Genomic DNA, 16,410 nt, shown 5'->3' with positions numbered 1-16,410 from the left:
TGAATACATTCCCAGCAGAAGATCAGCTTGTGTGTTACGAGCACTTCATTAAAAAAAGAAAAGGCAATAATAATTCAGTAAGGCAGAACTATATATTGGACATTAACATTTTAACGTTCATATTTAAGCACTTTGAGCAGCGTCAGTATGCAAAGCTGACACTTTATTTTTTTTATACAGGCTTTGTAAAAAGCTATTTTTGAAAGGAAGGAAATGACAAAATGTTTTGAAAGCTTTGTGAGATTTTGGACATAAAAACACAGTGTCACCGACTTCCCTTCTGTTTCACAAGAATGTTACATTATTAATTATATATAAGACTTTAAACACTTTAAGACTTTAACAATGAAGCTTGTTGACTCTGACGGTCATTTCTCACCATTTTTTTCCCCTCACACTCACACACACACACACACACACACACACACACACACACACACACACACACACACACACACACACACACACAAACATGGTGTGGAAATAACCTCAGTCAGTCAGAATAAAGAGAAACACACACTGATCATACAGGACATTAAACGCAGCAGGATTTTGGGCTTCGATAGAGTCTCATTGAATCTGAATCCAGCACTGAAATCATTTTGAATTCATAACTAAACCTCAAAGTATCACATTTGAAGTCGAGCTTTGGATGGCGGAGAAGGTTAGAAGCTTTTAGTGGTGGGTTTAATTTATCCTGCAGCTATAAAAACATTCAAATAAGCTCCACACAAGTTGAAACTTACTTTGGCACAACTTATAAAATACCAGAGATTCTGATTCAGTGAAATTAAGTTTTAATGACTTCGGAGGCTTAACTTTTAAATTTCCTCTAACAGACTCTGTTGGTGTCGTAGTCCGATCCTGAGAAAGAGAACGTGGAACAATCTTTGGCCGAGCTCGAGCTGCAGTTTCTTCTTGTTGGAAAAGTGAAAACTGACACAGGTTTAACCCTCCTGTTGTCCTTGAGTCAAAGAAGGAAGGAAGGAAGGAAAGAAAGCTGGAAGGAAGGATGGAAGGGAGGAAGAAAGAGGGGAGGAAGGAAGGTAGGAGGGAGGGAGAAAGGAAAGGAGGACGGGAGGAAAGAAGGAAGGAAAGTAGGGACGGAGGAAGGAAGTGAGGAAGAAATTAAGGAAATGAGGGAGGGAGAAAGGAAGTGAGGACAGGAAGGGAGGAAGGAAGGAAGGAAGGAAGGGAGGAAAGAAGGAAGGAAAGTAGGGAGGGAGGAAGGAAGTGAGGAAGAAATTAAGGAAAGGAGGGAGGAAGGAAGTGAGGACAGGAAGGAAGGAAGGAAGGAAGGACAGAAGGGAGGAAGGAAGGAAGGACGGAAGGAAAGAAGGAAGGGAAGAAGGAAAGGAACGAAGGAAGGAAGGACGGTAGTAGGGAGGAGGAAAGGAAGGAAGAAAGGGAGGAAAGGAAAGGAAGGGAAGAAGGAAGGAAAGAAGGACAGTGGAAAGAAGGAAGTGAGGAAGGAAAAGGAGGAAGGAAGGAGGGAAGGAAGGGAAGGAAGGAACAGTCAAAACAGATGGGGTCAGTTTGACCCGGGAGGGCGACAGGAAGGTAAAATGGTTTTCTACTTTGTTCTTTGCTAACAAGGAAAGAGGAGAGATAAATGTGTTAAGCCTCGAACTGGATTAAAAAAAAAATGGAAACGCTATCGACGCTCAAGTCCTGCTTTAAAACCAGACAACAACAGAAACATGGCACACAGAACATGTTTAGCCCTTTTTCTGTACATCTTATCATTACCTAGACAGATTAACAAAAACACAGACAGTCACGGCACAAATCCGACTAAACATCTTTATCAGTATCTTATTTAATAAATTAGCAGTCTGACATATTTCCGCTTTTAAAATCTCCGAGCAAGGCATCGACAACGACCAGAACCAACCGACGTCAGAGAGAGAGAGAGAGATAGATAGAGAGAGAGATGGGTTTGATAAATACGAAGGGTTAAAGCTGCCGCCGCCGCCGTCGCCGTCTGATGACATCACACAGACTGGAGGCCTCTCTCGTGTCCGTCCAGCTGCACTTTAATCTTGTGCAGTTCCTCGATCTCCTGGTGGTGGCGCTCCGTCTTGTGGCGCACCAGAGAGCGGTAGAAGTGAATGGTGAACACCACGAAGATCACTCCGACCGGCACCATGATGATGGTGGAGGCCAGCGCCGCCTGCCAGCCGCTGTTCTGCGGCGGCGGCGGCGTGGCGGGAGGATCCGTTTTTTTGGCGTCTACCGGCAGGAACTTGATCCAGCAGAGGAGAACCACCTCGGCTAAGAAGAGCAGGATGCCCAAAGCGGTGGAGAAGCCCCACGCCAGCTCGATGTAGTGGTGCATTCGCTCGTGGGGCGACTCGCTGACGGAGTTGAGGTTGTGGATGTTGCTGACGGCTTCCACGTTGGGAAGGATGCAGGTGCTGATCAGCAGGGCGAAGAGGTGCACCGCCACCAGAACCGTGGTGCAAACGCTGAAGGCGATGAGGAGAACGCGGGGGTAGTTGTACTGCATCTCCAGCTGCACCTCCACCATCGCCACCTACGACAAACACAGGAACAGTCAGGTTAAAATACATGAGGGATAAACGATAATATCAGCGCCGAATTACAACAAATACCCCTCGTCCACCGAGCTGGAGCTGGTGCTGGTTCAGAGCCAGAGCCTGACTAAGCACCAGTTCTTTGCTTTTCCACCGCCAAAGCTCCAGCCCCGAGCCTCAGAACGGGAGCCAGAGCAAGCACCAACTCTTTGCTGGTCTAAAGCAAGAACCGATTACGTCAGCGGACTGGGGGCGGGGCTAACGTTTATTAGCCGGCTAGCAAGGCTAACGTTTATTAGCTGACTAGCCGGGTTAGCGTTTATTAGCCGGCTAGCCGGGTTAACGTTTATTAGCCGGCTAGCAGGGTTAGCGTTTATTAGCGGGCTATCGGGGTTAACGTTCAGTAGCAGACTAGCGTGGCTAACTGTAATTTGAAGAAGTTTACCTAGAGTTTTCTTTTCCTGGTTTTAAAGCTGCATTACAGTAAAATATATAATTTTCTGAACTTACCAGACTGTTCTAGCTGTTCTGTTAAGTACTTTTTACCCACTTTGTCATTATATCAACATTACTGATGATTATTTATAGTATAAATATTTAGTGAAAGCATCAACAGTCATCGCTCTAATATTCTTGCAATATCAATATTTGGTCTAAAATAACATTATATTTCATTTTGTCCATATCGCCCAGCCCTATGATGTTGTGTGTTATTCCTGTTATCAGTGTAAATATTTACAGATTAAGGGCCAGACTTGGCTGTGTGATGATGGTACAGTCATTATATTTAAAAGAAGACTGGATTAAAACAACATGAAGAATCACAAAGGGTAAGAGTAACGTTCCCCAACATATATATTTTTTTCTACAGCTTCAAAAGAAAAGACTGGCTTAGAAAAAATCTGCTGCTTTGACCAAATGTTCAGTTTCATTTCCTGAGTCAAAGTTTCGGTTGTTGGCTTCACATGGAAATCTTTGTGAATTTCCAGTTAAGTCTGTTCCACGTCCGACTGGTTTCTTCTAAATCGGTTAAACATCTGAACATTAAGGTCACCGCAATAACATCCTGAAAGCACAAACAGGAAGCTGACAGCCACTTCCTGCCCACAGCCTCATTACCAGCGTCTGAGGGTACTGACACTAACTGACACTGCGATGGTCCGTTAAGAGTCTGCGTCACCCGATAGGTGAGAGAGATGAATGTAGGACTGACCATAGCGAAGCCGGACAGCAGGGCCGAGGTCCGGCTGGAGGCCTTCAGCTTGGCCCGGCTCAGGTAGAGTTTCCTCCAGGACAGCGCCTGCACCGAGTGGTGGTTGGAGCTGACCAGTTCCAGGTAACTACGTCGCACCCAGTCCCTGTAGTCCATCCCCCCGCCGTCTGGAGGCCGCTCCGACACACCTGGAGCCGGCGAGCCCATTGGGACATTCAGCTCACTGCTCATGGCACCTGGTGGGTGTAAAAAGAGATAAATAAACAAATAGATACATCTCAGATCAGTAAAAAAAAAATTTCCTTTTCTTTTATTTTGAAATTTGATTAATTTAATATACAAAGAAAGTTTTAAGATAGATAGATAGATGAGATCAGTAAAGAAATATTATTTTATTTTGAAATTTTATTAACTTTTCATAGATAGATAGATATATCAGTAAAAATGTATTTTCTTTTATTTTGAAATTTGATTAACTTAACATACAAAGACAGTTTTATGATAGATAGATAGATAGATAGATAGATAAATAAAAAAAATCTTTTCTTTTATTTTGAAATTTGATTAACTTAACATACAAAGAAAGTTTTATAATAGATAGATAGATGAGATCAGTAAAAAATATTCTTTTATTTTGAAATTTTATTAACTTTTCATAGATAGATAGATATATCAGTAAAAAAAAGTATTTTCTTTTATTTTGAAATTGGATTAACTTAACATACAAAGAAAGTTTTATGATAGATAGATAGATACTTTAATTTGTCTTGGGCTCAAAGTGCTGAGACAAGAGACAAGCTGCCGCCATAGTTAAAAGGAAAAAAGTAAAGTTGCACATTTGCACAACAATAAATAATACAATGCTGCCTGTTGCTTCAATAAATACATAAATATAATAAATACACATATTGCACATTCCCACACATTTCAGTACAGGTAACAGTAATAATAAAACAGATTTATTATTCTAATGGAGGAAGGGGAGAGCTCTGAAATCATTACCAGATTTTAAAACTTTGTCCCTCCTACCTTCCTTCCTTTTCCTCCCTCCCTCCTTCCTTCTTTCCTCCCCCTACCTTCCTTCCCTCCTTCCTTCCTTTCATTTCTCCCTCCTACCTTCCTTCCTCCTTCCCCCCCCTCCCTCTTCCCTCCCTTCCTCTGTCCTTCTTTCCTTCCTTTCTCCCTTCCCCTTTTCCTTTCTCCCTCCTTCCTTCCATTTCTTCCTCCCTCCCTTCCTCCCTCCCTCCTTCTCCCCCCACACCTTCTTTCCTCTGTCCTTCTTTCCTCCCTTCCTCCCTCCTTCCTCCCTCCTTCCCTCTTTCTTTCCTCCCCCCTACCTTCCTTCCTTTCATTTCTCCCTCCTACCTTCCTTCCTCCTTCCCCCCTCCCTCTTCCTTCTGTCCTTCTTTCCTTCCTTCCTTTCTCCCTTCCCCTTTTCCTTTCTCCCTCCTTCCTTCCATTTCTTCCTCCCTCCCTCCCTTCCTCCCTCCCTCCCTCCTTCTCCCCCCACACCTTCTTTCCTCTGTCCTTCTTTCCTTCCTTCCTCCCTCCTTCCTTCCCTCTTTCTTTCCTCCCCTCTACCTTCCTTCTTTCCTCTGTCCTAATTTCCTTCCCTCCTTCCTTCCCTCTTTCTTTCCTCCCCTCTACCTTCCTTCTTTCCTCTGTCCTAATTTCCTTCCCTCCTTCCTTCCTTTCCTTCCTCCCTCCCTCCCTCCTTCTCTCTTTCTTTCCTCCCCCTACCTTCCTCCCTTCCCCTTTCTCCCTCCTACCTTCCCTCACTCCTACCTTCCTTCCTTCTTTCCTCCCTCCCTCCTTCCTTCTTTCCTCTGTCCTTCCTTCTCTCTATCTTTCCTCCCCCCTACCTTCCTTCCTTTCATTTCTCCCTCCTACCTCCCCCCCCCTCCCTCTTCCCTCCCTTCCTCTGTCCTTCTTTCCTTCCTTTCTCCCTTCCCCTTTTCCTTTCTCCCTCCTTCCTTCCATTTCTTCCTCCCTCCCTTCCTCCCTCCTTCTCCCCCACACCTTCTTTCCTCTGTCCTTCTTTCCTTCCTTCCTCCCTTCCTTCCTCCCTCCTTCCCTCTTTCTTTCCTCCCCTCTACCTTCCTTCTTTCCTCTGTCCTAATTTCCTTCCCTCCTTCCTTCCTTTCCTTCCTCCCTCCCTCCTTCTCTCTTTCTTTCCTCCCCCTACCTTCCTCCATTCCCCTTTCTCCCTCCTACCTTCCCTCCCTCCTCCCCCCTACCTTCCTTCCTTTCATTTCTCCCTCCTACCTTCCTTCCTCCTTTCCCCCTCCTCCCTCTTCCCTCCCTTCCTCTGTCCTTCTTTCCTTCCTTTCTCCCTTCCCCTTTTTCTTTCTCCCTCCTTCCTTCCATTTCTTCCTCCCTCCCTTCCTCCCTCCCTCCTTCTCCCCCACACCTTCTTTCCTCTGTCCTTCTTTCCTTCCTTCCTCCCTCCTTCCCTCTTTCTTTCCTCCCCTCTACCTTCCTTCTTTCCTCTGTCCTAATTTCCTTCCCTCCTTCCTTCCTTTCCTTCCTCTTATTTATTATTCTGGAGGAAGGGGTGAGCTCTGAAATCATTACCACATTTTAAAACTTTGTCCCTCCTACCTTCCTTCTTTCCTCTGTCCTTCCTACTCTCTATCATTCCTCCCCCCTACCTTCCTTCCTTTCATTTCTCCCTCCTACCTTCCTTCCTCCTTCCCCCCCCCTCCCTCTTCCCTCCCTTCCTCTGTCCTTCTTTCCTTCCTTCTCCCTTCCCCTTTTCCTTTCTCCCTCCTTCCTTCCATTTCTTCCTCCCTCCCTCCTTCTCCCCCACACCTTCTTTCCTCTGTCCTTCTTTCCTTCCTTCCTCCCTTCCTTCCCTCTTTCTTTCCTCCCCTCTACCTTCCTTCTTTCCTCTGTCCTAATTTCCTTCCCTCCTTCCTTCCTTCCTTCCTCCCTCCCTCCTTCTCTCTTTCTTTCCTCCCCCTACCTTCCTCCCTTCCCCTTTCTCCCTCCTACCTTCCCTCCCTCCTACCTCCTTCCTTCCCTCCCTCCCTCCCTCCTCCCTCCTCCCTTTTCCTTTCTCCCTCCCTCCTACCTTCCTTCCTTCTTTCCTCCCTCCCTCCTTCCTTCTTTCCTCTGTCCTTCCTTCTATCTATCTTTCCTCCCCCCTACCTTCCTTCCTTTCATTTCTCCCTCCTACCTTCCTTCCTCCTTTCCCCCCCCTCCCTCTTCCCTCCCTTCCTCTGTCCTTCTTTCCTTCCTTTCTCCCTTCCCCTTTCTCCCTCCTTCCTTCCATTTCTTCCTCCCTCCCTCCTTCCTTCTCCCCCACACCTTCTTTCCTCTGTCCTTCTTTCCTTCCTTCGTCCCTCCTCCCCTCTACCTTCCTTCTTTCCTCTGTCCTAATTTCCTTCCCTCCTTCCTTCCTTTCCTTCCTCTTATTTATTATTCTGGAGGAAGGGGAGAGCTCTGAAATCATTACCAGATTTTAAAACTTTGTCCCTCCTACCTTCCTTCCTTCTTTCCTCCCTCCCTCCTTCCTTCTTTCCTCCCCCCTACCTTCCTTCCCTCCTTCCTTCCTTTCATTTCTCCCTCCTACCTTCCTTCCTCCTCCCCCCCTCCCTCTTCCCCTCCCTTCCTCTGTCCTTCTTTCCTTCCTTCCTTTCTCCCTTCCCCTTTTCCTTTCTCCCTCCTTCCTTCCATTTCTTCCTCCCTCCCTCCCTTCCTCCCTCCCTCCTTCTCCCCCACACCTTCTTTCCTCTGTCCTTCTTTCCTTCCTTCCTTCCTCCCTCCTTCCCTCTTTCTTTCCTCCCCCCTACCTTCCTTCCTTTCATTTCCCCCTCCTACCTTCCTTCCTCCTTTCCCCCCTCCTCCCTCTTCCCTCCCTTCCTCTGTCCTTCTTTCCTTCCTTTCTCCCTTCCCCTTTTCCTTTCTCCCTCCTTCCTTCCATTTCTTCCTCCCTCCCTCCTTCTCCCCCACACCTTCTTTCCTCTGTCCTTCTTTCCTTCCTTCCTCCCTCCTTCCCTCTTTCTTTCCTCCCCTCTACCTTCCTTCTTTCCTCTGTCTTAATTTCCTTCCCTCCTTCCTTCCTTTCCTTCCTTCTCTCTTTCTTTCCTCCCCCTACCTTCCTCCCTTCCCCTTTCTCCCTCCTACCTTCCCTCCCTCCTACCTTCCTTCCTTCCCTCCCTCCCTCCTCCCTTCCCCTTTTCCTTTCTCCCTCCCTCCTACCTTCCTTCCTTCTTCCTTCCTCGCTCCCTCCTTCTCCCCCACACCTTCTTTCCTCTGTCCTTCTTTCCTCCTTCCTTCCTCCCTCCTTTCCTTCCTCCCTCCCTCCTTCTCTCTTTCTTTCCTCCCCCTACCTTCCTCCCTTCCCCTTTCTCCTTCCTACCTTCCCTCCCTCCTACCTTCCTTCCCTCCCTCCCTCCCTCCTCCCTTCCCCTTTTCCTTTCTCCCTCCCTCCTACCTTCCTTCCTTCTTCCTTCCTTCGAGGACAACAGGAGGGTTTTATTTTTCCATCTGCTGGCACCCAAATATATAAAACCCCTCTTCAGCTGGAACCCTCCCAGAGGAACCGGTGACATTTATGTGACTCCAAGTTTATTTTTAATGACGACCCTCTGAGGAATGTTTCTTACCAAATGTGTCCTAAATGTTAAATGGCACCGATCCAGTCTTTACATTTTTGTTTAATGGAGGGGACTTCCTTCCTTCCTTCCTTCCTTCTCTCTTTCTTTCCTTCCACCCTCCCTCCTTCTCTCTTTCTTTCCTTCCATCCTCCCTCCCTCCTTCCTTCTCTTTCTTTCCTTTCTCTCCCGTTCCTTCCTTCCTTCCTTCCTTCCTTCCTTCCTCCCTCCCTCCTTCTCTCTTTCTTTCCTTCCACCCTCCATCTTTCCTTTCCTTCTTTCCTCCCTCCCCCCCTCCTTCCTTCTTTCCTCTGTCCTTCTTTCCTTCCTTCCTTCCTCCCTTCCTCTTTTCCTTTCTCCCTTCCTCCCTCCCTCCTTTCTTTCCTTCCACCCTCCCTCCTTCCTTCCTTCCTTCTTTCCTTCCTTCTTTCCTCCCTCCCTCCCCCTTCCTTCCTTCTTTCCTTCCTTCCTCCCTTCCTCCTACCCTCCTACCTTCCTTCCTTTTTTCCTTCCTTCCTTCTTTCCTCTGTCCTTCTTTCCTTCCTTCCTCCCTTCCTCTTTTCCTTTCTCCCTTCCTCCTACCCTCCTACCTTCCTTCCTTTTTTCCTTCCTTCCATCTTTCCTTTCCTTCTTTCCTCCCTCCCCCCTTCCTTCCTTCTTTCCTCTGTCCTTCTTTCCTTCCTTCCTTCCTCCCTTCCTCTTTTCCTTTCTCCCTTCCTCCTACCCTCCTACCTCCCTTCCCTTTTTCCTTCCTTCCTCCCTCCCTCCTTTCCTTCCTTCCTTCCTCCCTCCCCCTTCCTTCTTTCCTCGGTCCTTCTTTCCTCTTTTCCTTTCTCCCTTCCTCCTACCCTCCTACCTTCCTTCCTTTCCTTTCCTTCCTTCCTTCCTCCCTCCTTTCCTTCTTTCTTCCTCCCTTCCATCTCTCCTTCCTGGAGGGGGTTTCAAAGGTCATGTGATGTTTTTTTATGATTCTTGTATCTGTTGTTTTATTTGTAGTCGTGTTGTTTCTACCCTCCTGATTGTGTTTCTTGTTCTCAGGCCTCGCTTGGAAAAAAAAAAGATCTTAATCCTCCTCCAGAGATTGCCTGATGAAGTTTAAAAAAAGAAAATAAATAAATAAATAAATAAAAGCCTGAACTAGTCTTCCCTAAAAACACACAAAAAACAATGATACTAAAACTTAAAATCCTCCTATTTATGATCCACTTCCTGTCAATGAGAAGATCTTTTTATTTAACTTAACCTTCCTGTCGTCCTCCCGGGTCTAATTGACCTCGTCTGTTTTGACTGTTCCTTCTTTCCTCCCTTCCTTCCTTCCTTCCTTCCATCTGTCCTTCCTCCCTCCTTCTCACTTTCTTTCCTTCCTCTCTCTTTCCTCTCTTCCTTCTTTCCTCTGTCCTTCCTTCCTCCCTCCTACCTTCCTTCTTTCCTCTGTCCTTCCTTCCTTCTCCTTCCTTTCCTTCCTCTCTTCCTTCCTCTCTCCTGTCCTTCCTTCCTTCCTTCCTACCTTCCTTCTTTCCTCTGTCCTTCCTCCCTCCCTCCCTTCCTTCCTTTCCTTCCTCTCTTCCTTCTTTCCTCTGCCCTTCTTTCCTCTCTTCCTTCCTCTCTCCTGTCCATCCTTCCTTCCTTCCTCCTGTCCTTCCTTCTTCCTCCTTCCTTTCCTTCCTCCCTTCCTCTCTCGTGTCCTTCCTTCCTTCTTTCCTCCTTTCCTTCTTCCTCCCTCCTTTCCTCCCTTCCTTCCTCCCTCCTGTCCTTCCTTCTCCCTCCCTCCTTTCCTCCCTTTCTTCCTCCCTCCTGCCCTTCCTTCCTTGACTCGAGGACAACAGGAGGGTTAAAGATAATATTGTTATCAGTGCTGAAATGTTGTAATCTATCATCTCTCTGTTTCATATTAAATAATAACTCTGCTGTTCTTTTTAAAAAGGAGAACACAAACTTTCCCACAGCGGACCTTAAACTGGGCACAAAGTCCATCTGCTACAGTAATGTTTTGTTGTTGGCACACAGCTGGAGACGTTGTCGCTGAGAGAGCCGCGGGGCCAAACAGGAAACAGCAAGAAAAAAGATTAAAAGGGAATTTTAAAAATAAATCAGACTACCAGACCGTTTATCATAATATTATTATAGCTAGATAGATTAGATACCAGACTTCCTGTCAGCTTGCCACTGATGCTCAGTCAGCACATTTAACATATATATACATATATTTTAATAAAGCACAAATTAAAAGTCTTAAAGTTTAATCTGTTGAGTTTGCCAATGGTCAAATTGACCCCGTCTGTTTTGACTGTTCCTCCCTTCCTTCCTTCCTCCCACCCTTCCTTCTTCCTCCCGCCCTTCCTTCCTTCTTCCTCCTTTCCTCCCTCCCTCTTTTCCTTCTTTCCTCCCTCCCTCCCTCTTTTCCTTCCTTCTTCCCTTCCTCCGTCCCTCCCTTCCTTCCATCCTTCCTTCCTTCCTTAATCCCTCCCTCCTTTCCTTCCTTCTTCCTCCCTTCATTCCTTCCTTTCCATCCTTCTTCCTCCCTTCCTTCCTCCCTCTTTTCCTTCCTTCCTCCCTCCCTCCCTCCCGCCCTTCCTTCTTCCTTCCTCCCTTTCTTCCTTCATTTCCTTCCTTCTTCCTCCCTCCCTCCCTCCCTCTCTTCCTTCATTCCTTCCTTCCTCCCTCTTTTCCTTCTTTCCTCCCTCCTTTCCTCCCTCCCTCCCTCTTTTCCTTCCTTCTTCCCTCCCTCCGTCCCTTCCATCCTTCCTTCCTTAATCCCTCCCTCCTTTCCTTCCTTCTTCCTCCCTTCATTCCTTCCTTTCCATCCTTCTTCCTCCCTTCCTTCCTCCCTCTTTTCCTTTCTCCCTCCCTTCCTCCCTCCCTCCCTTCCTTTCTTCCTCCCGCCCTCCCTCTCATTTCACTATGAAGTGAATCATTAGTCTCAGTCTTGTCCTGACTGTGTGCTCTCAGCTACAGCAGCTTCCTGTTTCAACATGTAGAGTCAGGTCCGACTGGTTTTACAGCGAGGTGGAGGAACTTATCTAACATCTCTGGGATGAACTGGAATATCCTTCCTTCCTCCCGCCCTTCCTTCTTCCTCCTTTCCTCCCTCCCTCCCTCCTTCTTCCCTCCCTCTCTTCCTTCCTCTTCGTTCTTCCCTCCCTCCCTCCCTCCCTCCCTCTCTTCCTTCCTTCCTTCCTCCCGCCCTTCCTTCTTCCTCCTTTCCTCCCTCCCTCCCTCTCTTCCTTCCTTCCTCCCTCCCTTCCTTCCTTCCTCCCGCCCTTCCTTCCCTCCCTCCCTCCCTTCCATCCTTCCTTCCTTAATCCCCCCCTCCCTTCCTTCCTTCTTCCTCCCTTCCTTCCTTCCCTCCCTCCCTCCCTCCCTCCCTTCCATCCTTCCTCCCTTAATCCCCCCTCCCTTCCTTCCTTCTTCCTCCCTTCCTTCCTTCCTCCCACCCTTCCTTCTTCCTCCCTCCCTTCATTCCTTCCTTTCCATCCTTCATCCCTTCCTCCCTCCTTACCTTCCTTCCTTCCTCCCTCCCTCCCTCCCTCTCTTCCTTCCTTAATCCCCCCCCCTTCCTTCCTTCTTCCTCCCTTCCTTCCTTCCTCCTCCCTTCCTTCCTTCCTCCCACCCTTCCTTCTTCCTCCCTCCCTTCATTCCTTCCTTTCCATCCTTCTTCATCCCTTCCTCCCTCATTACCTTCCTTCCTTCCTCCCTCCCTCTCTTCCTTCCTTCCTTCCTTCCTCCCTCCCACCCTTCCTTCATCCCCCCTCCCTCTTTTCTTTCCTTCAGTAAACTGATGTTTTTGGATTGTTTCGGACTCTCTTGAATCATTAGTCTCAGCCTTGTCCTGACTGTGTGCTCTCAGCTACAGCAGCTTCCTGTTTCAACATGTAGAGTCAGGTCCGACTGGTTTTACAGCGAGGTGGAGGAACTTATCTAACATCTCTGGGATGAACTGGAATAACGACTTCCAGACAGACTTCACCACCAAAAGACCTCACTTAGAAAGTTCTTGTGGTTTGAATGGAAGCAAATATCTTACTGACGGGAAGTCTTCCAAAGCGGGGGTCGGATATTCATGCTCATGGATTTTGGAATGATCAACAATCTACAGTACCGCAAAAATATTCATAACGAGCAGCTGGAAGTTTGACTCGAGCTGGAAACAAGATGATATCAGAACAAAACCACAACTACAACCTTCTTTTTTTTTTGCACTCAATCTTTCAAAATGAGTAAAACAGATCAGCTACCTTTCACAAAATTTAAAAAAAAACACGTATCTTTGTTCGTGACTTTGTGACGAAGCTAAAATACTTTCAACACGCAGCCCTTCCTTCCTTCCTTCCTTCCTCCCTCCTACCGTCCTTCCTTCCTTCCCTCCTTCCTTCCTTCCTTCCTTCCTTCCTCCCTCCTACCGTCCTTCCTTCCTTCCCTCCTTCCTTCCTTCCTTCCACCCTTCCTTCTTTCCTCCCTCCCCCCTACCTTCTTTCTTTCTTCTGTCCTTCTTTCCCTCCTTCCTTCCTTCTTTCCTTCCTTCCTTCCTTCATTCCTTCTTTCCTCCCTCCCCCCTACCTTCTTTCTTTCCTCTGTCCTTCTTTCCTTCCTTCCTTCCTCTCTTCCTCTTTTCCTTTCTCCCTTCCTCCTACCCTCCTTCCTCCCTTCCTTCTTTCTTCCTTCCTTCCTTCTTTCCTCCCTCCCCCTACCGTCCTTCTTTCCTCCCTTCCTCTTTTCCTTCCTCCCTTCCTCCTACCCTCCTTCCTACCTTCCCTCCCTCCCTCCCTCCTTCTTTCCCTCCTTCCTTCCTTCTTTCCTCCCTCCCCCCTACCTTCCTTCTTTCCTCTGTCCTTCTTTCCTTCCTTCCTCCCTTCCTCTTTTCCTTTCTCCCTTCCTCCTACCCTCCTTCCTTCCTTTCTTCCTCCCTTCCATCTTTCCTTTCCTTCTTTCTTCCTCCCTTCCTTCCTTCCTTCCTTGACTCGAGGACAACAGGAGGGTTAATCTATATATTCTTCTACAAAAAGAAGATTATCAGCTGATGTATAAGGTGTTTTTTTGCAGTATACTCCTTTCAAAGTAAAAGTCTAGAAGTCTTAACAGGTAAATTTACTTATAAGGTATTAAAAGTAAGTGAAAATATGGTACAGTACATTATTAATACGTATGAATCAGTATATAATCAGCATTTTATTGATATTATTTAATCTTCAAGATTTTTATAAGAGTCCTAAAATAAATGTGAGTGACTTGGGAGATGATCACACTGAGTTTATATAAAGTTTAGGTACCGCTAGTGTAATCTTTAAAAAGTCTAATCCACTTAATCTTGCTCATGTCAATTAATTGTGGTGTTTTAAATAATTTTTAAAAACATTTATGGAGCTGATACACATTTTTTCTTGTATGAAAATGTCAAAATTTGAGTTGTTTTTATTACAAAATTCAAAAATCACCATTTAAACATGTTGCTGTATTCTTTATATTCTATAAAATGTTAAATGAATAGAATACACTCATTTATGACTGATTGTGAGTCAGAATATGATCTATCAATATATTAATTAACCCATTACATACTGTTCAGGGGTTAAATTTGACTCATTTTTTACATCTGAGATCAGTAAAAAAAAAATGTTTTTGTATTTTATTTTGAAATTTGACTAACTTAACATACAAAGAAAGTTTTACATGAGATAGATAGATAGATAGATAGATAGATAGATAGATAACATACTGTTCAGGGGTTAAATTTGACTCATTTTTTCTTTTCTTTTATTTTGAAATTTGATTAACTTAACATACAAAGAAAGTTTTACATGAGATAGATGGATAGATAGATAGATAGATAGATAGATAGATAGATAGATAGATAGATAACATACTGTTCAGGGGTTAAATTTGACTCATTTTTTCTTTTATTTTATTTTGAAATTTGATTCTACAAAGAAAGTTTTATATTAGATAGATAGAACAACACACACTGAGTTTATGTAAAGTTTAGGTACTGCTAGTGTAATCTGTAATTTAAAGACTCTTACATCTTATTTCATATTAAACCTTCATGTGAAAAACAAGTAAAGCTTTCAGACAACTTAAAAATAAATAAAAATACTCACGTAAACTATCAATACCTCAAAATTGTACCTAAGTGCAGAAACTTGAGTAAATGTCTTCAGTGGTGGAAACTAACCACCACTGTATATATATGTGTGTGTGTGTGTGTGTGTGTGTGTGTGTGTGTAAATGAATATGAACTTCTCACATTTCAAGCTCAGACACAGTTTCTGTTCGCCTCCACTAAGACTAAAAAAAAACAACAAACATGCAAATTTAAACCAGTGGTTCGTATAATCTTGCAGAGTTTGTACGAACTTGCAGATTATTATCAAAACCAACACGAGCTACAGTTAATATCCACTCATGTTAAGCTTTATATCATTATCAGGCAAGTATTACAGTAGTTTACTTTATATATATAATGGATAAAATATATAAAACTGGGTGGTGATCCCTTATAGTAGGTATTGTTTAATAAATATTACAATACCAGCACCTTATCCAAATCCAAATATCCAATAAAGTACTTAATTAGATACTAATTATACATTTAGTGCTCTAGCTGAGGTTAATTGGCAGTGATTAAGTTCTTATATATAGTCATGTTTTCTAGCTCTGGGTGCAAAAAGGACAATTTAGTATTAATTTATTTCCTTTCTAGCTTAAAAGTAATGAGAACTGAAACCCAGGCCTATTCTCACTACTTAAATATGAATATAGGATTTACCTGTTTCCTGTTTTAATTATATAAGTCTTTAAAATTCTCATAACTTCCTGCAAATCAGTCTTTTCAGATTAAGATTCCTGCACATTTCTAAAAAAAAAAAAAAAAAAAAAAATCCACTTTACAATAAAATGTGTTGTTTTCTATTAGTTTTTGCACTTTAAAATAATATATAATAATAATATATAATAATAATATCTTGAAAGACTTTTATTCCTTATTAAAAAAATAACTTTAATCCAACACTAACTTCATAATTAAAATATTTTAATTAACTATAAGTATCGTTTTCATCTTTAATTAGATGCATGTGGAGGGGAGGGGATTGTAAATAACCTGCATATCAAACTTTTAAATCATTTTCCATCATTATTAATACTCTATAAGGTTTGTATGTAAATGTGCAAAGTTTGAAAGTGTAATATCAGGTGGGTGGGAAGAAAAATGCATGACATTTAGTGAAGGGTTCAACACACATCTTGCAGGGTAAACACTTTCACAGATGAGTTTTGCATTTTCACGACTCTGTCTATGTGTATATATTTAGAAAAAGGGGGAGTAAGTTAACTAGCAAGGGATCCTTTTACCTTGTTTAAAGGCTAACTCAGAGCTAACTTAGTCATAACACACTGCTGCTCTGCTTATTTTCACCACGAGCACATCACTATTATTAATAATGCATGAATCTGGTGCACAAATAAGACTGAAATCATCATTAGTGAGCATAAAGAGTGATATAAGTGTATTTTAAAAATGATCACACTCAGTTTTCTAGCTGGCTAAGCGGATGTTGCTCCTCCTGTTCTGCAGCTTATGACTTTAATTTAATTTAATTCAATAATCTTACCTGTGTGTAGAAGTGGGTAAAGGATGCAGGAAGGAAGCTTGGTCCTCTTCTCTTTAATGCACAGTAATAAAATAACACCGACTGTTCTTTTAAAGGGGGGTAAATATTAAAAAAAAGAAAAAAAAAAAAGAAAAACAAGGCTTCCGAGCTCCAGGGGTAGCAGCTGTCAACAACACGCCGAGAATCGAGCGTCATACGTCGGATAGCTTCGGCTCGTTTACCGTTCCTGGATGATGGTGAGGTTTTAACCCCCTCCCGCCCCCCTGGCTGCAGGGTTGAGTTCAGCGGGCATCTGTGTGTGTGTGATCGGCCCGGTGCTGACCGGAGACCCGCGGAAATAGAGAGGAAAGAGAAGGGAAGGAAGAGTACAGTGAGAGAGAGAGAGAGAGAGAGAGAGAGGAGAGAGAGAAATAGACGGAGCTTCCGGTTGGGCGTGTTGCTTTCAAAATCAAAGC

General features: G+C 44.5%; 1 protein-coding gene across 1 annotated transcript; it reads right to left on the bottom strand.

The window, feature by feature from the left end:
• Positions 1–1,993: 1,993 nt before the first annotated feature.
• Positions 1,994–3,983, bottom strand: orai2 (ORAI calcium release-activated calcium modulator 2). The gene is made up of 2 exons (XM_053331223.1): positions 3,751–3,983; positions 1,994–2,536 (listed from the first exon to the last, which is right to left on the bottom strand). The coding sequence occupies exons 1-2, from the start codon at positions 3,979–3,981 to the stop codon at positions 1,994–1,996; spliced, it is 774 nt and encodes a 257-aa protein (XP_053187198.1). The 5' UTR covers positions 3,982–3,983.
• Positions 3,984–16,410: the final 12,427 nt, after the last annotated feature.

The sequence above is a fragment of the Scomber japonicus genome, chromosome 13 (genome assembly GCF_027409825.1).
Source record: "Scomber japonicus isolate fScoJap1 chromosome 13, fScoJap1.pri, whole genome shotgun sequence".
NCBI classification, from domain to species: domain Eukaryota; kingdom Metazoa; phylum Chordata; class Actinopteri; order Scombriformes; family Scombridae; genus Scomber; species Scomber japonicus.
The sequence above is the reverse complement of the archived record's forward strand: the minus strand, read 5'-3'. Positions and strand labels throughout refer to the sequence as shown.